Source organism: Mustela nivalis (genome assembly GCF_964662115.1).
Source record: "Mustela nivalis genome assembly, chromosome: 18".
NCBI classification, from domain to species: Eukaryota; Metazoa; Chordata; class Mammalia; order Carnivora; family Mustelidae; genus Mustela; species Mustela nivalis.
The window spans coordinates 28,923,149-28,945,260 of record NC_139037.1 but is presented as its reverse complement, the minus strand read 5'-3'; the positions used below and the strand labels follow the sequence as shown (position 1 = coordinate 28,945,260).

The following is a 22,112-nucleotide window of genomic DNA, read 5'->3' as shown; positions in this document are numbered from 1 at the left end:
CTTCACGGGCCCACGCTCTCTCTCCCTCAAATAAAGGAAAGATGCAAAGCAACTGTTTTACCTGTTTGACTTCAGAGCCCCATATTGACCAAGCCAAGAATTTCCTTCTCGCTGGGTTCCCAGAATTCTGACTGGTAGAAAGGAAATTAGAACGGAAGGCGCATACTGTATGCTTTAACGAAAGGTTCACATCCCCATCCCCAGCTCTGAAGTATTTTGTGTTCTTCGCCATGCGTTAGCATCTTTATCCGTGTTGAATGACACAGGTGCTACACAAACACAGTCACCCCATTCAAAAATGAAAACTTCATAAAGTGCTCTTGGACCCCCTAGTCCCAATCTCTGACCTTCTTGCGCTTCTAGGTAATTTCCTGTGCACTTACAGATAGATAGATGTGCTGGGGACCAATGCCTGTTTTCTTTTTTCATTTCCATAAATGGCTATTATACTGGTACAAGTCAATACCTAACTTGGTTGTGTTACTCAGTACATCTTGTGTTTGGAGGCCTTCCCATGTGAGAACATATAATATAAATCAGTTCTGTTCTACTTAATTGTTGCAGAGAGGTCCATAGTATGGATATACCATGGTTTAGTATCATTCCCTCAATGGTGGACATTTAGGTTGTTTTCAGTTTTAATTTTATAAGCGATTCTGCAAAACATCATTATCTGTTTGGAACCGATATAGTTCGCGCAGTTATTTCAACAGCATGCTGGCTTTTGCAAATACAGTTTTGAGAAGGCTGATATTGACCTGAGAGCTCAAAACACTTTTTAATTTTCTCTACCAAGCCACATTTCCTTTCTGATGGTAAGGACCAAAACAGTTATGAGGTATTAGGCGTCCTAAGTACCCCACAAATAAATAGACATTCCAAACGGCGGTGAATTAAATGTTTTTGATGGGGGAGAAAAGTGATAATCAGCTGTCAGAAGGGCCCAAGTGAAGCTTGTTGTACAAGGAAAGCATCATTATGGTAGGGTTTCTGTTACCCAGTTTCAGAGGTACAGGAGGTCAGACTGTGCCCTGCATATGGGAGGAAAGCTCTTACTATATGATAGGATTCTCCTGCCTGGTATTGTGTTCTTCATCTGCTTTATTGGCAAATTATCATGTCATAAAGAGGTGTCACTGATTATGTAAAGGGTGGTTTGCCGAGTAGGATATGCATACATACATGGTCTTTTTTTTTTTTTTTTAAGACTTTATCCATTTGAGAGAGAGAGAGAGAGAACATGGGTGGGAGGTGTGCAGACGGAAAGAGAGAAGCAGGCTCCCCTCTGAGCAGGGAGCCTGACGTGGGGTGCGATCCCAGGACCCTGAGATCATGACCTGAGCTAAAGGTAGACACTTAATCTACTGAGCCACCCAAGCGCCCCTGCATGTGTCGTCTTAATAACCATTCCTTAGTCTCTTACAAATGCCACAGAAGGTATCAGGAAATTCTTTTAACAGATCAGATCATTTGCCAGAAGGTCTGAGGGGTGTCATGAAAAGTTTTACTAGGGATCTCAGATACTGCCATTCCTCTCTACTGAAACTGGTAGTTGGTAAGATGCCCACCAGTTCCCTCCAGGTTGGTGGAAGACATAAGGCATCTATACAGTCAGATGCATTTGTAGAAGTACAGAATGAGAACTTTCACTCTGAGTAAGTGTAAATTAAGGATTCTGGACCAGTTTTAAGTAGTTCCCACTAGGCACTGTTGGAGTTAGAGAATAACTCAAAGTTGGGTTAACAGTGTTGTCAAGGAGAGGTTGGCTTTGGTGAAAACCAGCAACTGACTTGAGAATGCCACATATATGGAAATTATTCCTCCAGAGTACATGAAACATGGGGTATCTCATATTCCTTCAACTTTATATCATGCTGTTAAGTGGCTCAGTCTTTCATCCTATGTTAGACACTCTTACCCTTATGTTATAAAAGGGGAAGTTGAGTAATTCTGCCAAAAATTAATAAAAACCTAAGAAAACAAATAAGTTGGATTCTCCAAAATTAGAAACATTTGTACATCAAAGAACATTATCAAGAAAGTAAAGACAACCTGCTGAATAAGAACAAAATATTGCAAATCATGTATCTGATAAAGGTTTAATGTCCAGGATATATAAAGAGCTCCTAAAACTCAACAACAAATAGGCAGACTAATTTAAATACAGGCAAAGGACTTGATTAGATATTTCTCCAAAGAAGATACACAACTGGCAGATAGGTACATGAGAAGATGCTTAGCATCATTAGTTGTCAGGGAAAATAAATCCACCACATTGAAAGACTACTTCACACCTACTAGGAGGGCTGTACTTTTAAAAAAATAGTTTTGAGAAGGATATGGAGAAGTTGGTACCCTCCTATACTGCTGGTGGAAATATAAAATCACACAGTACCGTTGGAAAACACTCTGGCAGTTCCTGAAAAAATAAAATGTAGAATTACCATATGGCCCAGCAATTCCACTCCTAGGTATATACACCTAAAAGAAAGCAGGAGCTCAAAACAGATACTTGTATACCAGTGCCCTTTGTAGCATTATTCACAATACCCAAAAGGTGGAAACAACACAGGGGTCCATCAACAGACAGATAGATAGATGGATAGATAGATAGATAGATAGATGATAGATAGGTAGATAGTACTCTATGTGTACAGTGAATTATTCAGCCATAAAAAGAAATCAAATTCTAATACACACTACAACATGGATGAACCTTGAAAATAGTACACCAGGTGAACTAGACCAGAAACAAAAGGACTCATGTTGGGTGATGATCCCACTTATAGAACTATCTAGAAGAGGCACATTCCTGGAGACAGAAAGTAGACAAGAGGTCACTAGCTGCCAGAGAAGTGGGGAGTGTGAAATAATTGCTCAGTGGGTATGGATCCTCTGTCTGAGGCGATGGAAAAGTTCAGAAATAGACGGTGGTAATGTTTACACAGTGCGATTAATACCACTGAATTGTATACTTAAAAACAGTTGAGATGGCCGTTTTACAGTAAATATATATATTTTAGCACAATAAGGAAAGTTAACGGAATCAGATATAGAATGTAAGCATAGTATCTATAGTTACAGAGGTATCCAATTAAGGACCTAAAAATATAGAAAACACTATTTTTGGTTATTCGTTGCATAACAAATCACCCCAGAACTAAACAGCCATCATCATTATTTCTCATCACAGATGACTGGCTTTCTGTGTGTTGCCTGGGCCTCAGCGGTGGAAGGTTCTTCTTCTGGCCTCACCGGGAGTCTGGGTAGCAGGGCCTCAATCTCTCTCTCCAATGGGGTCTTTGCAGCCAAGATTCAGCCTTCTCGCGTCGAAGCTAGACTTTTGTGACGCCCAAAAGCACAAAGGTGGAAGCTCTCGGACTTTTCTGAAGAAGTGTTGGAACACCCCCTGTGCTGCAGTGTGTGTAAAGCAGGTGACAGGCCAGCTGACCCAGCGTGGGAGTGACTACTGAAGGCCCGGTACACTGGGGCCATGGCTGGAGACAAGTTCCCACCAACCCCACAAACACATGCACAGAATGAGGGCAAGGCAGGTCTCCATGTACCGTTACAGGAAGCCAATAGATAATATCTAAAGTTGATAAGTCAAGAAGTAGCAGTGTGTGCATCTTAATTAGAGATATAGAAGGGAGCCACCATTAGAAACAGGTCCAAGGGTAGGAGACTCTTCTTCTTTTTTTTTTTTTTTTTTTTAAGTAATCTCTACACCCAGCATGGGCTTGAACTTATGACCCGAGATCAAGAGTTGCATGTTCTTCTTCCTGAGCCAGCCAGGCCCCTAGATGGGAGAGTCTTGCTTTTACATTATAAAATGCATCCCTTGGCCGCGTATCATTAGATGTCAGACTGGGAATGTATGTTTCATTAACATCATAGGATAGTGACTTGAGAACATGGCTCTGGGGCCAGAGTGCCTGGGTTCATATCTCGGCCACATCACTCACAGTCTCTGACCTTGGGCAAGTTACAAAACCACCCGGTGCCTCCATGTTCCCATCTGTAAGGTGGGGATAATAATCGTACCAACCTCGTAGGCTTATCAGCGTTACATGGAAAGACACTGAGAACTCGACCTGGCACAAAGGAGATGCTTCAAAAAAGGTTTGCTCTTAACTGTTAGAACATTAAAAAAGCAAAAGCCAGTAAGTCTTCGGTGAACGAAGGCTCCCGGGACCTGGATTGTAGTTTTAGGACTCTGTCATCGGTGTCTTGAGCGAGTCTGTTCACCTCGCCTTGAAACTGAGAAGGTATGAGTTAATGATGAGTTCCTAAAGGCAGAAGTCTGTCAAACTTGACGTCCATGAGGGCTAGCCATGGTGGTCAAAAATGACCTTGCTGGGAAAGGAAGAGCCTCCATCCCTTTTTTGGAGAGAGCTTCAGGTTCTTTACTGTTGAACCTGTTCCCTCATCTTCTGGCTGTACCCACCATGGAGAAATAACTCAGGAACTCACTCGCTGCCTGTCCAGAGACCTTTCTCCTGGGAAAGAACTTTATAAATCATTTCAAGTTAGTTGGCCGTAACTCCCAGGTGCTTACACAAGACCAACTGGAAAAGGACATTAACTTGGAACCAATTAAATTGCTTCTCGTCTGCATTTGCTGGCCTCCCGCACGGATCTCTCCCAGTGGGCTGGTCACGTGGTCAAGCCTGGGTGAAACAGTCAAAAGGTAAAAATGGGCTTTGGAGACCCCCACCTCTCCCTCTCCTCGCACTACGAAGCAGCGTGATTTGAGCTATGACTTAAAATATTCTCCTCCTTAGAAATAAGTTGCGCCGCGACATGCCTTCCCCTCCTTTGTCCCCACACGCTTGCGAGAAACAGATTCCTGGGGCACTTCTGGCATCGGTTGGGAGCCAGAGTGTCCCAGTGCTGTTCCGTTCACACCCCCTGGGCTGGCCACCTGCCCACGCTCTCCCCTACACACAGCCCCGGCCTCTTAACTTACTGGTGGCCACCTTTGGGCACTGGAACCTTCATGAGTCAATCTCCAACTAGAAAGTGCAATTTAAATCTGGAGCAGCAGGCTTCCCAGGGCCCGTGGACTCACTTGAGCTGACCTATCCACAGGCGCTGTAGAGAAAGCATAATGGGCCCCTGGAAAGGTATTCCGGGCTCCCTCCCAGGGGGTCGTGGCTATAGAACTGTTCTTCCAAAAAAGTGGAAATTCTAACTTAGCAGTCTGCTGAGAAGCTGGGCTCCCTGGCAGGCCGGGCACGGGGCAGGAGGTTACGGCAGCTCATCAAGTCCTCGCTGTGCTGTCCCCACTCACCGCCGAGCCCTGGCCCGGTCCCAGCTGACCCCACTCCTGTAACGCTCAGTGAGGAGCTGTACTTCTCCATTAATCGGCCTGTTTGCAGGAGCTGGAGAGGTGACTTGTAACAGGCCTCTTGTTCCCACACTCCTCTATAATGACATTCCGCACAAGCAGATGTCGTCCTTTGATTCCTGATGACCTTCTGAATTTTGGCAAATAAGAAAGCGCCCGGGATCCGCAGTGAGGGCCTTAAGGGTGTCATTTCCTGCACAGAGCTGAGCCGAGCTCTCGTCTTCCGCCTCACCCCCATTCCTAGCTGGCAGGTGGCAAGGACGTGACCTTGCTCATCTCTCCCCGCCCCCCCCCCGCCCCTGGTAAAAGCCTTCTTCCCAGAGCCAGGGGGCCGTGAGATGAGATGGCCAGTCCTGGTCCCTGCTTGAATATTTCCCAGACGGGATTCTGGGGTTCTGGGGCTATCTCAGCTTGACAGATGAGAAAATGCTGCCTGAGCGCCCTTCCCAAGGTCAGCCCACAAGCAGACACCGGGGCTGGGAGAATGAGCTCACCCCAGACAGTGGAGGAAGGAGCTGCAGCCCCAGCTCTCAGAGTCCTGGAGAGTGTGAGCCTGGGCCATGGCCCCTTCAGGTGGTGGGATGCTGAGACCATCAGTAATGGATAGAGAGCGACTCATCCCTCGGCTTGCTCCGTCCTCAGAGATGCCCAGGGGGGAGAGTTGTGGTTGTGATGACTATGAATAAGCCCACCCCCTTCACCACTGGGTTCGGAGGCCGCTCTGTCACCCGGAAGCAGTCTCTCGGCAACTCGGCCTTCCTTCCAGAGGCTCTGAGGGGCTCTGTCCACTGGCCGGTTCACCCCCAGCAAGCTCTGGTTGGGGAACTTCGGGGTGTGGCCTGCCTCCTACTGAGTGCAATTTTTTAAAAACTTTTTTCAAACCAAGTCACTTTAGAAGCCAATCTAGCGCTGACTCAGAGGCCTGTTTGGTCTTCCGTGGCTCTCAGCATACAGGATTACCCTGGTTCCTCGGCCCGAATCCACAGCTCCAAGAAGAAAAAGAGCAACATAAATTGGATGTGAGTTGATTTCTGAAGATACACATCAGGTGACCTCAGGAATCCAGGGAGGGTTAGGGTTATTTCTTCTTTTCTATTCCATGGCAAAGCAGGAACAAAGCATCAAAGGCCTTGGGCAGATCAGGTTCAGAGCCCTCCTCCCTCCCAGCCCCCGCTGTGGGGAGTGGCCTATTAGCCAGGAAGGAGTCTTAAGGAGGATATTTTGCAATCAACCCAACACTGTGGATGGGTCAAGCAGAGAAGCTTACTCTCATGAGATGACCCAGTTCTAAAGGAGTCTAGAAGCCCTCTGCCGAGTACTGGGCCACAGATGCTATCAGTGCCCTGCCAAACTACTTTCCCATCTTACTTAGAGTAAGATCGGTCTTTACTGTGGCCTCCCTGGACTCCTCGGATCCCATCTCCTCCTTCCCTTCGTCACCCTCCTTCAGCGACAGTGGCCTCCTCGCTGTCCCTTAGAACTTGCCTAATGGGTCCCCCAAAGTACTCTTACCCCAGACAGATGGCTCCCACAGCCCCTGTGGCCAGCACCCTTCCCCCATCTCTCCAAAGCATTGCTCTCCAGCAGAAACCATCTTCGTATCTATTTGCTTCCATTCTGTGGCGGAGACTAGCTGTCCTCCTGCCCCCATTCTCTCCCCCTTCCTTAGTGTAGAATCTTGGTTCCGACAGAGAAAAGATTGTTAGCCCATCTCCTTAAAAACCTACAATCACCAGCCTCTCTGGCAGCCCAGAGACTGAGTTCTCATCAGTGAGATAGAGGCGGCGGGCCTCTATCTAGCTGCAGGAAGAGGGTCCTGCAGTTCCTAGAAGTATAAAAGGGGAATCTGCTTGGGATTTAAGACCGGGATATCTCCGACAGCTTTGGAATCCAAGGGCTTTGTTAGCATAGCGCTCTTGTTGCCACAGTTGTGCAGACGTCTTGCCCTTCTACAGACTTCTGTTTCTGCCATGGAACGTCCGTGGACAAGTGGAGCAGCTTCTTACCTCCAACCTTGGAATGAGGTGGCGGCTTGGAGAATCCTTGGGTTCTTCCCCGTGGAACCTGTGATATACGTGGGGGTTACCTCTGAGGTAACTGAGGTTACCTCTGAGGGGCTTAGGACTTGCTTGCAAAAGTAGTTTATGAATCAGAGTAACAGGACTGGGAGTACTTTTCAGTTCCACCACTGAAGGAAAGGCAGTTAAACAGAAAAATGCTGGCCTAGCAATGACCTCTGCTTCCTTGTCCCAAACCAGGTAACACCCCTCCTCCCAACCCTAGTGAAGGTCACAAGAGATAAGGTATATGGAAGTTAACTGCATATCGGTAAAATCCTAGTTTTCTAGAGATGGGAGAAACCTTAAAGGATGGTCTGATTCAACCCTTCATTTTACAGACCTGAGCCCTGGTGACCAGAAAGCCACAGCATTGCCCCACATCACAGGGTAAGGGAGTGGCAGAGCTGGAGCTTGACCCTTGACCCCCCCCCCAACATTCTTTCTGCCATCCCTAATCCTCCTTGTCAGTGGCTAGTTGTGGTATTCCTATTCCTTCTTTGATGGTGTCTCGTACTTTTACTATCATTACTAAACCATTGGTTGTGTAGCAGGGAAATCAGTTCTATTTTTAAGAAGTAGGGTTCAGATGTAAGTTCTCAATCATCTCTGTGCACTCCGCTGTATTAAATTTGGCTGGGATGTGCCCAGCTCTGCTCGAGGCTTGTAGGAGACAGCAGTGAGGAAACCAGGCAGAAATCCCCGTCTCCGGGGAGCTCATTTTACACACACGTGCGTGCACACGCGCACACAGACATACCCCAAATGGTATCAGGTGTTGTGTAGAAAAACAGTGCAGGGAAAGAAGATGGGGAGTGCTGGGCTAGGGGTTGGAGGAAAAGGGGGATGTTGCTGTCTTGGGAAGGTCACTCAAGATAGGCCGCACTGATTGGATTCTGTTTGAGCAGTGGGGGAGCAAGCCGCATGGAGCCCTTAGGGGGAAGAATTTTCAAGGTAGAAGAAACAGCAGATACTAATGCCCTGAGAATGTTCTTTGCCTCTTCAGGGAAGAGCAGATGAGCCGGTACAGAGCGGTGCAAAGGGAACAAGGGAACAAGCAGAAGGAGGGAGGGTCAGGGAACCCGGTGCAGAAAGGGTATAGATCACAAAGGGCCTTGCGCGCCATTGCAAGAATTTTGACTCTGCCTCAGCTTTTAAATCAGCAGGGAGCATAAGCTCATCAGCAGGCTGGTATGTCCTTGACAGATTGGCATTTCATTTCGGCCCCCCGTTTTCTAGGTCTGAATTCCACCATCCCATGCCGCCGGTGTTGGGCTACACTGAGTTTTCTACTGTGCGTGCTCTTGACCCGTTAGTGAATGCTCTTTAAAGAAGAGAGGAGAAACAAAGGCCCAGTAGCCTCATGTTCGGAATAAGGTTAAAATAAACTTGGGAGATGTTTCTCGGCATCCCAGAACCAATTAAGCGGGTTACACGGAAGTATTTCTAAAAACAGCAGTACAGTGGAGCTAGACTGACAGGTGAGCAGATGGGGGAACCATCAACTCAAATTTATTTCACAGCTTACAACTCAAATGAGCATTCCAAAGTCAGAACAGCTGGCCTTTTATTCTGTAAGCCATTGTCCTTTGCTTTTGCTCATCTCTCAGGAGTACGAGTGGATTATGCTCCAGGGGCTGTCTGTCTGTCGGTCTTTGACTTTGTGGGGGGGGCGGGGGTGGGAAATCCTTTGTAGGAACCAGGCTTCTGATGTAAATCAGATTTTTCTGCAGTGCCTGCTTCTTGCATGGGTTATGAAGTTTCTAGATCCTGCAAATCAATGACATTGACCCTTTGGCTTCCGTTTACGACACTGTATTCTTGACCTACGTGACTGTTACTATCTGATCGGGAATAAATGGAATTTAACCAGAGAGGCAAAAAGCAAAAGCTTCACATCTGTAAGAAGAAATATATAATTTTTTTTAATGTGACAGTGCCCCTAAGAATGACAGTGGCCTTGCATTTCTGCTCATAAGTCATTCTGGAATCTTCGTGAAGTTGGAGACTGCCCCATGCAAACAAGTTTCAAGCAATGGGGATGTCCTGAAATTGGGAAGGGTTCTGTTTCGTCCATCATGGTCCTTTTGTGGGGTCCTGTGCTGACCGGACAGGCAGAGAAGCCATATTCTCGGGCCAAAAGGAGGGCTCAAGACTGGCCTATGGAGATTTCGTTCCAGTACCGGCATTGAATTGAACCTTCTGCCCAGCTGCAGGGAGAGCATTAATACCACTCATTAGGGCCTGTGCCTCCAAGCTTCCCTCCCAATGGCGGAGTCACTGGCAGAATATATTTTTCTCCAAAGTGTTTGTTTTCATTGTTGCCCTTTAAAAATAATGAGTTCATTCTATTCCCTCGCAAGGAAAGTTACTCTAGACTGCTTTGAAATTGTATATCTTTTGTCAGGCGTATTTCTGCGATGGTTCCATAGCTTTGTGAGCCGGGGAACCCAACCCGGCCTCTCTTAAAGCTCCTGACCAAGCGGCCTCAGACTGGATACATATAATCGTCCAGCATAGTTGACCCTTATATTGTTACCCTTGACCAGGTAGAAGTCATGCAGGTTTCAGGTGACCCTATCATGTGACCAGAGGTCACAGGTCAGCAGCTCCTAAATGTTGAGCTGTCAAGGTAGCCCATTCATCACTGTCATTACGGCACTGACAAGCCGACAAATGGACCTGGGGATGAAATTGTTCTCAACCCTCCACCCCCTGGGTTTATACCCCAGCAGTGGGCCAGGCAGTCTCACATATTAAGTGGTTCCTCAGGCCTGGCAGAGTCCCTGGAGGAAGGGAAGGACTCCAAGAGACCTGTCCTATGTGCCCGACTCCAGGAAGTCACCTGTTGCTTGCTTAGGGGGCCAGATCTCGTGTCTGCAAGAGCCAGCTCTGAGTCTGGCGTCCTCTGAAATGGATATGGATATAACGTGAGTTCTTTATGGGCCCACGTGTCGCCCCTCCGTGCCCCACTTCAGCATCTTTGTGGTCTTTTGTGGCATATTAATGTGGTGCAGTGTTCTCGCAAACTGGCCTGATCCGAAGAGTCACTCGTGAAAATTCATACTGACCCGACAGACCCTCCTCTCTGAAGGGTCTGACCTGGGTCTAAGCAGCTTTGGAAAAGTGTATTTTTAACAAGGGCCCAGAGTGATCCTTTTTGATGTTGGTATTTTGGAAAAGTGCAAAGATCTTAAAGTGTGCAGTTAGGCAATTTTGCCAAATCCTGACTCTGTCCTTTGTTTCGCTATGAAATCTTGGATGAATTAGTTAATCTTCGGGGCCTCGGTTTCCATTTGGAGGACCAGTGTTAATTTAAATAGCTGTATAAAGTACATGGTACTTGGTATTTGTTACTGGCTCTTTGTAATGTTTTTGTTAGCATTGCTACTGTCCCTCCGATCTGAGAAGAAATGACACTGGAGGAGCATTGGCACAAGATAGAATTTCTTCTATCGTTCTCTCCAACAACAGCAAACACGATCTGAAGTTTTTAGACAAGCAGTTTCGGAGAGGGCAAGGAGGTGTGAGGCTTACACACTGTCACCGCATGGATTGGAGGAGACAGCAGATACTCGCACGAGAAGGGGAAAGGACATGGCACTCCCGGGCCTGAAAGAAAGCGTGACGATGGCCTTGAGCCATTCCATCACCAGAATGTATCTCTGGTTTTTATACCAGCAAGAGGCTCTTGTGTCCCATGTCTCTTCATCTCCTAACCTCCTGCAGGTACTAACTGGGCACCTTTATCCTTACCCCTGAGTCTTCTCCTCTTTGGTGAGGCTTTGCCATTGGCCAGAGGAGCTCTTAGCAGTGATTAGAGTGGAAAGAAGCTCGGTGTTCCATGAATGTGCCGACTGACCGACTAAGACTTGGACAGCAGGCTTATCCATGCTGAATGGCACAATGATTTCTGGAAAAATGGCTAGATGGCCATGTGGCTTGATGGCCTGGCATTCACAAGCCTGTTGGAGATACTTGATTCTTAACACACCTCAGCCAACTATGCTCTTAGGCTCTTCACATCTTTCCTGAAGTATAAACTCCAGATAGATTCTTACACAACTAGAAGTTAAGCCAAGCCTTCTCTGTCAAGTGGTCATGGTTGAAAAATACTACCGATGGGGCGCCTGGGTGGCTCAGTGGGTTAAGCCTCTGCCTTCAGCTCAGGTCATGATCTCAGGGTCCTGGGATCAAGCCCCGCATCAGGCTCTCTGCTCAGTAGGGAGCCTGCTTTTTCCTCTCTCTCTGCCTACTTGTGATCTCTCTGTCAAATAAATAAATCTTTAAAAAAAAAAAAAAAAAGAAAAGAAAAATACTACCGACTAAAAACGTACATTGACCTGAAAAAAAAAAAGGAAAGAAAAAAAAAAGCTGACCCATGGGCCAAAGTTTGGCTTTTCCTCACTCTGATGTGTGTTGACTTTACTGATCTGGAAACATTAACATGTGGTACAGAGGCAAGAGGTTAAAAGCCTTTCAGAGAGAAAGTGAACACGTCCTTTGTTGAAACTCATTTAGCCATTGGGTTTGCTTAGTAGTTCTGCAGTGGGTAAACTGAGTTCTAGCAGTTTAAGAAACCAATTTTCTAAAGCCAGCTTTGTCAAGGTTGAGTGTTATGGTAGATACAACAGGGCTGCTGTTTGTTTTCAGAGGGGCCCATGGTGCTGTGATGGCCACAATGGAAGGTCGGAGAAGACGAATTATAAATGGGTTAGCTCACTTCTCTTGAAAGGGCTTGGCATGTCAAGTGGAGGTTATTAGAAACTGGACCACGTACTCTTCTTACCACTGACGAAGACAAATTATTTGGAGCAAAGCGTAGTGAGACCATGAGAAACAGCCCAGTGAGGAGTGGCCACTCACTCAAGGTCCCATCTAAAATGTCATGTTCAAGGTAGACCTCAAGGAGAGTCTGAATGACGTGTGCAAATCCCCAAATTTGTACATAAAGTACCCATCAGGGATTTAGATAGGATGGTATATGAAAAATACGTGGGTTTGAACATGAGAATCCCCCTGTGGGAAAAGATGCTGTGACTCTCATGGTCCCAGAGAGAATGGGAAGAACGGAGAAACTCCATCCCCTCTGTTGGTCTCCTGCTCCCTCCAAGGCCTAAAAACCCATAGCGGCGCTGGTTGCCCCCATTATCTCATTATTTCTCGCTGTTTCCATGCTGATCCCGCCAACTGGGTTTTGCAGCTAAATGTAGATTTAACGTGAGGCCATACCAGTGTGGGCTGCGTGAGCGAGACCTCCGAGGCCTTCCATTCTGGCTTGTATGGTTAGAGGGAATGCGTTCTGCTGGGGCTGGTAGCCTAAGACAGACTCCTGCTCACCAGCCGGAGTGACCGTCAGCTCCTCATTGCAAATTATAATTCTGGAGAAGACTCTGACTTGAAGAGAAGTGCACTTTTTATAGTTCACTGGGTATTTTCTGGTGAAGTTGTGAGTTTAAATCACTCCAGTCTTTAGAAGCGCGAGCTCTTTCATTTTTACTTCTAAGCGTTACGAGAGCCTGTGGCCAGCATTGCATAATCAGTGGGGTTTTAAAAACAGGACCTGTGTCTGTACAGAGGGGAAAGGGATATTGAGACATAATTATACATTTGTGCGGTATTTTACCTATTTTAAAGGGCTTTTATGGACATATTTGGTTTTATCTTCGCATAACCCGGTGAAGCAGAGAACCATTGGCTTCATGTAACAGCGGAGGAAAGGAAGAGGTTGAGCAATTTTTCTCAAGGTCACCCCGGGAATATAATTAGAGACAGTTTATGCCCCTAAAAGATGAACATGTGTCTTTCATTTCTCCAGACCGTAGATGCTTATGCCGTAAGAAACACCAAATCGTCAGAGCGCAAAGGAAGCTTTGTCAGTCGTTTGCTGTGATAACAGTTCTTCTAGAACTTGAAGGAAAAAAAAAAAAAGTTTTGCTCTTCCTTCTCCCTAAAATGGTTTGGAGTCTCCTGGATATCTAAATGTGTCAAGAACAGCTAAATAGTCGGGGAACGGGGCCTGTTTTAGTCCAAAAAGAAGCGCATGAGATTGATGGAATGTGCTAGAAAGGGAAGCCAGCTGGATGCCCAGGCCGGGCCCAGCCCTTGCTCCCCTACACCCGCCCTGATCAACCATGGGTAAGGCAGCCCTCACTCGAAATGGGGATCAAATACCCACCTTGCCCGTCTCTCTCAGATTGAAAAAATCAAGTTAAGGCAGTGCTGTATATTCAGCATCTTTTGTTTAAACAGCTACAAAATATAATTGTTTTAAGCAGGAGTTACTCTTTGCTCTCCTGTTTCCCATTAAAGAACTCCCTCTCAGGAGTTTTTTTTCTTGTCTCCTCAACAGGGTGTGCCTGGTAATATGGTCCCCATGAAGTTCTCGGTATTTTGTTGTTTTTTTTTGTTTTGTTTTTTAAGCTTACTTATCTTGATGATTCTCTTAGTAGGCATCCTCTCTCTTGAAATCTTTATCACGTCACCAAGAGTTATGGAAATGTTACCTGTCCTCCTTTATTTGTTGCAAAATTTAAGGACAAGGAGGAAGACCGTATATGTTTTCTTAAAATCAATGGCCAGCACATTACTGTAAAACCTATTGATTAAAAACACGAAGTATAATGTTAGTCATTTAGTCTGTGAAGTGGTGCAATAAGGGAAGAAATTTATCCTTTGACTTTTGCATTAACCTTTTATTGACTGCTTGCATACCCATAATTAACACACACTTTAGCTAAAGTGGTTAATTTTAGCATGGCGACCAGTGTTCACTAATGGGGCCGCCATCCTGATCGCCCAGATGCACGTGTGGCCCTTAGGGAAATCCGGGGCGCGGAGGCACCATGTGAGTCACACCTGTGGGGAGAGAAGAGGGACCTGTGGGCAGCCCGCTACGGGGCCAGCCAGTGGGACACCTGTCAGTTGCTTCCCATTAGGACACCAGGTCATTTAGGGAGAACCATTCCTACGTAGCCAGAGTTTTGGGGATACAGAGTTTCGTTCATACAGTCCTTGGAATCTTGGAATAATGTGAATTTGGGAGGGAGAGAGATGACGTGTATAGTATTTTCCTTTTCTCCCTCTGTAAAGCTTCATGAAAGGGGCAGTGCTTTCTGGGTAGATCCAAGTTTATTTGCTAGCCAAAGAAGCATGGAAAATAGGATTTGCTTTAGGATGGGAATACAGAGGACAAGATTGAAAGGTAAAAAGAGAACTTTCTTATTTGTTAGGTGGGTCCGGAATGATCTGCTGTCCTAGGGAACACTGAGTTTAGGAGAATTTTTTTTTTTGTAACTTTCTTGGGAAAAGTCATCCAGCTGTGGTCATTGAAGCTGGCTTATTTGCATGCAGAGACCTATTTGGAAAACACCAGCACACCCTTGTTTTCTGGATAAGAATTTGCCCCAAATAGAAACACAATTGGAACCAAAACCAAAAGCCAGTATTTTCCTGCTTTCATACCCAGATGATCCCTGCACACATTATACTGTGTCAGCAGCGGCATCTCAATGTGGAGGCAGGACGATCCACATATCCTTGGCCGGCAAGCCGGTGGCAACGGATGTTGTAGTAAAAAGGGGGGAAGTAACTGACAGGTGGGGAGCATGGCCAGCATGTCAGCCAGGCCTCTTTGGTGGCAAGTGACAGGAAAACCTAACTCAATCATGGCTATGGAACTAAAAAATTCTTTTTTTCTTTTTACAGATTTTTAAAAATATATATATTTATTTAACAGTCAGAGATCACAGGCAGGCAGAGAGAGAGGGGGAAGCAGGCTCCCTGCTGAGCAGAGAGCCCGATGCGGGGCTCGATCCCAGGACCCTGAGATCATGATCTGAGCAGAAGGCTTTAACCCATTGAACCACCCAGGTGCCCCAAGGAACTAAAAAATTCTTAGCATGCCTGACTTCAGGTGAGGATTGATCCAGCTACAAACAATATTGCCTAGGACCCAGCCCCTTGCTGCACCAAGCAAAAATGACTGTGGCTCTCCCAGACAGTGCATCCTGATAACTCACAGGAGATAAGAAAGGCTTTTCCCACAGCTCCCACATCAGTCCTCTGGTTTCACTCTCCCTCTTGCCCCAGATCGGGTCATATGCCTCCCCCAAAACCTCTTCCTGTGGCTGGGAGAGTGGATGTACTCATTAGGCTAAGCTGGCTATAGCAGGAGAGCCAATCCCACCCAGACCACATGGCCAGGCACGGAGAAGAGATGGATTTCCCTACAGGAAAATTACAGCCCTCTTGGTGGGGACAGTAGGGATAGACACAGCCTGCAAATGTGTGCCGCGGTCAGCGTTCCTAAAACATGACCTAAGAGAACTTAGGGCCCCTTTATTTTGCAAGGAACTGTAGAGTCTATGTGCTAAGAATCAGTCCTACTTTCTTCCCTGTAAATGCCACATCAATCTGGAAGAGCCACCGGTTCGAAAGTCTGACGACAGCACCTTTTACTAATTCTAGGTCTTCGGGAGCAACGGTTGAGACTTTCTGGGTCGGAGCATTTGAGCCTGTCTCTGGGAGGCTGTAGGAGCTTGACTACCTAAGCCTCAGCGTCCAGGCCTATCATGTGGTGTGGGACTCAGACTCAGGCTCAGTGTGATTCGAGCCAGAAAGAGTGGCTTCCTTATCTCTACAGGGACGACAGGCAGCTCTGGTCTTGGCATTATCACCTGTCCGTCACTAGTCCTCGTGGTAGAAATAACGGTGGCGATGATAATATTTAATATCTGTTGAGTGCTTACTCTGTGCCAGGCGCTGTTCTAAGCACCCTGCATGTATGTATTCATTTATCCTTCCCAACACCCCGTGAATACCCAACATCCTCCTCCTCCTCATCATCCTCACTCCCACCGGACAGGGAGTTGAGGCTCCTCTCAGCAAGGGTGAGAAACCAGCCTGGGATGTCCTTTCCCCCACACAGCAGCAGGTGCCAAGTTCTCCACGACGCTTCAACCTCCCTCCTGCCCCATCCTAGGAGATGAGCCAAAAGGAGGCAGAAAGAGTGATTTGAGCAAGAGGAATTGAAACTGAAAAGGGGCGGGACACCTGGGTGTCTCAGTCGGTTAAGGCTCTGCCTTTGACTTAGGTAATGATCCCAGGGTCCCAGGATCCATACCCATGTCAGGCTCCCTCCCCACTCAGCGGGTAGCCTGTTTCTGCCTCTCCCTCCGCCCCTCCCATGCTTGTGCTTTCTCTGGCTGTTTCTCTCAAATAAATAAATAAAATCTTTAAAAAAAAAAAAAAAAAAGGAAAGAAAGAAACTGAAAAGGGCCTATGCCTTCAAGCCATCCTCAATCCCTTCTCTTTCGGTTCTGCAATCTGGCGTGATATGGAACCAGACACTAGGATTTGAAGCAGGGGGTGGCCATCTTCCCCCGTAGGTAAGGCATCACCTGAAATAATGAGTCCTCTGCTGGGGCCCCGTCACTACCTTTCGGAAATCGGCAAGGAGCATGGGGCATTAAAAGACGTTTGAAAGTGACCTTGAAAGCTGTGAATTCAGAGCAGGAAGAGACCCCCACAAAGGGTTCTCCCTCCAGCCCAGAGGGAAGCCAGTGACGGTAGCCAGCCCTTAGCCTCTCAGGTCCTGCATGGAAAGAAGTCATTCCCACACCAGCCTGGCCTTTCTTTGGGGGGCAGGAAATCACAGAGCAGCTGGACCCAGAGGAAAAGCTCGGGGTTGGGGGGGAAGGCATATACAACAGGGCATAAGCAAACCTCTCTGGCAGGCTTTCCTATTTTTAATACTTTCTCAAAGCGATGGGGCAAACCCATCTGACAGGTGAGAAAGCATCTCTATTGACTTTTTACAAACCTGATGATATTCTAGGTGGATCGACACTTATCATAGGCCTTTAATCTGCCAGCTGGGATAATGTGTGCGCAGATAATTTATCCGCTGAGAGGTTGAGCTGCTCAATTTGGAATAACTTTCCCTACCTAGTAAATTGAGCATTACCCTGTGATTTCGAAGCAGAGAGAGAGCACAATTTGAAAAGCTTTGCCGAGTTCCTTTGTAATTAGTCGCAGCTCCCCCTGAATGTTAATTTCCCTCCCTCCCCTTCCTGTGATTTAGAGACTGTCTCTAGAACCACAGAGACACAGCCTCAACACCAGGGCAGCAAGAGGCACCGTCCCCAACACCTATCACCAGGTCGTCTACAGAACACACCCTCCGTTCTTCAGCTCTGTGTGGGGCTTATCAGTGCAAACAGTTTAATATTTATGCTAAGAGGATTGTCAAAAGCAGCTTCTGTTGCTTTAATTCTTGTTTTAAATAAATAATGAGAACATTTAAACACATTACTCTTCTTGGGGCCCTGAGGTCAGCTAATCTTATTATTTATGAAGTGATGTGGTACATAATAGTACTTAGTGCATGTTAACAGACGCTATTATCAGGGTCTGACGCGGAGAGCTGAAGATATATTGGAATGTTATGTGTAATGTACGACGGATTGAGTGCAGAGGATGCCGGTAGAGCAATTAACCACACGAGAAAATAGGTATAAAGTTGAAGTATGTTTTCCCGTGGGGATCCCCTCACCATTAATAATTCCCCAGAGAAGAAGATGTCTTTTCGTTAGGAACCTTCCCCTACCATCAGGCTCCAACATAGGACCGGGATAGTCTGTCCTTTGATGTCTTCGGCGTTCGTCCTCCACAGGAGATGGATCGTGGCGATGGCCACTTTTTAATTGATTTCGAGAACAATGCAGAGAAGCTGGGCGTGGGGAAGAACCCGTGCATCTCTTTCTGGTGTACTCCTGCTATTTCTTCCGGGTACACAGGCTTCCACCACCGCGCCCTCCAAGGGAGTAGGGAAACTCTTCATTTCTTATCGCCATTTGTGTTTCATTCTCTCTGATCCTCATTTTTTCAGACAAATAAAGCTAAAGCCACTGAGCTTTCCCTGACCAATTTTAAATAAGCTGGTCTCTCTGAGAGGTCGATGCCAGCCAAGCTGGGAATGATGCTGTCCCCAACTTTTTTCCTACAAGGCTATAATTTAGTTGCATATGATAATTAATTTCTCTACTATTGATGAATAATCCATTTAATAAAAACTGTGATTTAAGTGTTTTCCTTAGGGAGTAACTCTTGCTAGCCTTTTAATTTAATTTTGTGGAAGTTTTCCCCACCTATTCATCAGTGGAAATGATTATTAACCTCTATTTGCATATATCCTTATAAATCCGTCTCTCCTTGGAGTGCCTTTTTCTGAGCACAGCAAGCTGGGACACTTGTAAATCTCTAGAATCTCCAAAGTCAATCCCGGCCCGTAATATTGTTTAATCTATTCTTGGACGTTTTAATGCAGTAAATTCAATTTAATCTTTCCCAGTAATCTAGTAATACATCGAAATCCCACAAACATTTAAATCTGATAATGGCTTAATCACACACTTTAAATAACAGTTGAGATAATGAAAAAATAATTCACCGTTTTCAAGGCAGAGTAACTGAATTTCCCTGGTGATTGGCTTCTGTGAAGCCACTAGAGATAATACAAAGCTGGGAATCGAAAAAAGAAAAAGAAGTTCCAACGCTATGAGGAACAGCTCTTCTGTCTTCTAAATACCTGCTATGTGCCTGGTGAGCACCTTCTTTCATTTCATCCTTACCACCGCCGCGAAGCACTGTCTTTGCAGTGCTTGGCGGTGTCGTTCCAAAATGCCCGTGAATTGGGGTCTTTCCGGAATTTCTTCGCATGGGTTAATTGCCTCTTCCTACTCTTCCAGGTGCCAGTCCCAGATTGCCCGAACCTTACCTGTGGATCAGAAGCCAGAATGTCGGCCGTACTGGGAAAAGGATGACCCTTCGATGCCTCTGCCATTCGATCTCACAGACATCGTTTCAGAACTCAGAGGTCTGCTTCTGGAAGGAAAACCCTAGAAGGAGCACAAGTCTTAGGTGGAGGAGGAAAAGATATTTTTGGCTTCCTTCCTCCAGCCTTGCCATGGGCTTGGGCAAGGGCAGTAGGGGTAGTGTTGATTTTAGATTTTAGAACCTGGGTCCCTTTAGAAGGAGTAGGGAATGAAGCCCATGAATGTTAAAATGTTTAAAAATGGCACAGTGATATAATCTGATTTGGTACGAAACAAGAACCTACCCCCCAAATACTATTCCCCACTTGGATTTTTCACGGGAGCCATTTCAGCTCCCAAGGGCCCAGGCGGCAGGGGTGAGCCCAGTCTTTGGCCGAGCCCAACCCACTTTCCACCTTCCCCAGCCTTTTCAGAAACTCCAGAGTAGAAGGCTGCAAAGTCATTCGAAGGAAGACAGAACCTAGATACTGCCACCCCCATTTCTTACCACGCCCTCTAGAGGCTGTGCTGTCCAATATGGTAGCCCCTAGCTGGGTGTGGCTTCTTAAATCCATTTTCCATCATAATAAAAATTCCGTTCTTCAGCTGCTTAATAGCCACACGTGTCTGGTGACTAGTATATTGGGCAAAACAGATGCAGAACATTTTCCTCATCGTGGAAAGTCCTGTTGGATAACACTTCTATAAAAAGTTTGAGAGCAGGAAATTCTCTTCTCCACTTGTCTGTAGCCACCATCCCCATACGCGAAAGGAATGAAAAGAAGCGTGTCACTGAAGAGAAGCCACTGTCTCTTCTGTAAAAGCCTGAGTTATGAGTTCTGTACTTTGCCCCCCGGGAATGAGGAGGTGTTGGAAATTAAAATACACTTGACATCTGTCATTGGGAAGGATCCCTGAGCTAATGAAAGAGACATAGCCCTGTTGGCATTGCTTCATGGATTTAGCCCGCATGTGCATTTTTCTGGAATTCTCTCATCCATATGTAATGACAGGTGGGCTCGAGGCCCGAGGAGCCCCAGTGCCCCATCCTGATGACATCTGTGCATTAGAGAGGCGATGTATTATAGAGGTTAAAACCTGGGCTCTGGCTTTAGAGCGCACTGGCTCTGTGACTTTTGGCGTGTCATTTTGCCTCAGTCTCCTGTTCCATATGATGGGGATACTAAATGCACCAACTCACAAGGTGAAGAGTAAAGGGACTAACCTAGCTACAGGTGTAGAACAACTCCTGACAAGTAGTTAGATGCCAAGTAAATATTAGTATTTTTCTGTATCTGTAAGCTGACCTGGTGTAGACGTTGTCCCCTCCTTCCTCTGTCCTCATGACGATTTTGTCTCGTGATGCCATGATCTCATCCCTCCCTTTCTAGCTTAGCTCCTGCCCTGTGGTGACCCCAGAAATCATGGGAGTAGTTCGCCCCTCGCCCCAATCTGGGACCTTCTCTTGTAGTGGTTTACCATAGTTTGGGAGCTGAAGAGCTCTTGTGCTTCCTGAGAGACTCTCTCCTGCCCTGAGACTCTCCGGGTTCAAGGTGGCGATCACGTCCATGGAGCTAACCGCCGAAGCGCCACCTTACGCAGAGCAGCCAGGGTTTCATGGTCTGGAGACTCAGTTCTCAGACCACAGATAAATTCCCCGATGTCCTTAGGCCTCATCGGGAAGAGAGAGAGGAAGTGTGGCCCACTGGGCTGTCGTAGAGATGACATGAGCTCCGGGACCTAAGGAGCGTGTGGCGGCATCGCCTCCGCTGTTGTATTTGGTGCCCGTGCGTGTTCCATGTTCCGTTTCCTGAGGTGTCGATATTTCAGAATTGGGAGGTTTCCTATAAAATAAAAACGTGTGTGTTCTCCCTAGAATTCAGAACATCTGGCAGCCCTTGGCCTCCGTCCTGGCATGGTGACGAGCTAGGTAGCGTCTCCTCGCGCTCGGGCGGGTCGGGAGCCCTCCATGGCCCCTGGTGCTCCCTCTTGTCATTTATCAGCACCCGACCCCCGGCGGACAGCACCCCGCACCTGCTTGCTTGCACCCCTACGTTAGAATAGATAATCATGTTTAGTGCTTTCCCCGATGTGTGTGTGTGTTACTCTTGAGCTCTGTCTGTGGCCTACTTGTAGTAATGTGTCTTGTACATCATAAAACATTCATACACAATAAAATTATTAAAAGGCTAAGACTAGAAATTGAAAGAGGGTCCTGCTTGTCTCTGCTCGCACGCTGGTGGGTGGGCCTGCTCCCTTGGCTCAGCGGGGGCTCGGTGGAAATGGTTCTCGAAAACCTCCAGATGGGCCCAGGTGGTGCACCACCACGGTGGGAGAAACCACTACCTAGTGAATCCGAAAGGTGAGATCTCATTTCCGCTGAAGAAATGACAGCTTTCAGCAAGCATGGGCTCGGCGCGTGTGGGGATGATGTGTGCTCTGCCGGAAACCATCGTGAAGGGGGTTGCAGGGGGCCAGTGGCCGTCAACTCAGTTTCTGAAGAGCCACAGGAAGGCCTATTGCCCCTGAGAGCTAGGGGAGGACTTCCCTGGGAACACGGGCCATGTGTGGGGTTGAGGGAGTGGGCAGCCTGGTCCGGGGACCACCCCGAGTCAGTAGACCCCGCCCCCGCTTCCTGCCCGGCTTCCCGGCCCCCTGGTCCCAGCGATCTGGGGAGCTCCCTGTGCACCAAGATGCTCCTGACTCCCCCTCCCTTCTGCCCTCGCACAAACCTTGCTTGACCACCTGGCCCCACTCAGTGGGCTTGGGACAGACAGCAGACCAGCAACTCAATAACAAGATGGTTTCAGACAGTTGTAAGTGCCAGAAGGGAGCCCACTGGGTGAGTGTCGCTGGGGACTGACTCCGATCAGGTCAGGGAAAGCAGAG

The 22,112-nt window shown here is 47.1% G+C and overlaps 1 protein-coding gene across 3 annotated transcripts in view; it reads left to right on the top strand.

Moving 5' to 3' along the window:
• The window catches only part of FTO (FTO alpha-ketoglutarate dependent dioxygenase), a 374,055-nt gene extending 352,624 nt beyond the window's left edge, over positions 1-21,431 (top strand). For all 3 annotated transcript variants that reach the window (XM_082712132.1, XM_082712136.1, XM_082712134.1), the window contains one exon: positions 19,158-21,431. In XM_082712132.1, the coding sequence (XP_082568258.1) occupies positions 19,158-19,311 (154 nt within the window). In that variant the 3' untranslated portion in view covers positions 19,312-21,431. The remainder of the gene's footprint in view (positions 1-19,157) is intronic.
• The last annotated feature ends 681 nt before the right edge of the window (positions 21,432-22,112 follow it).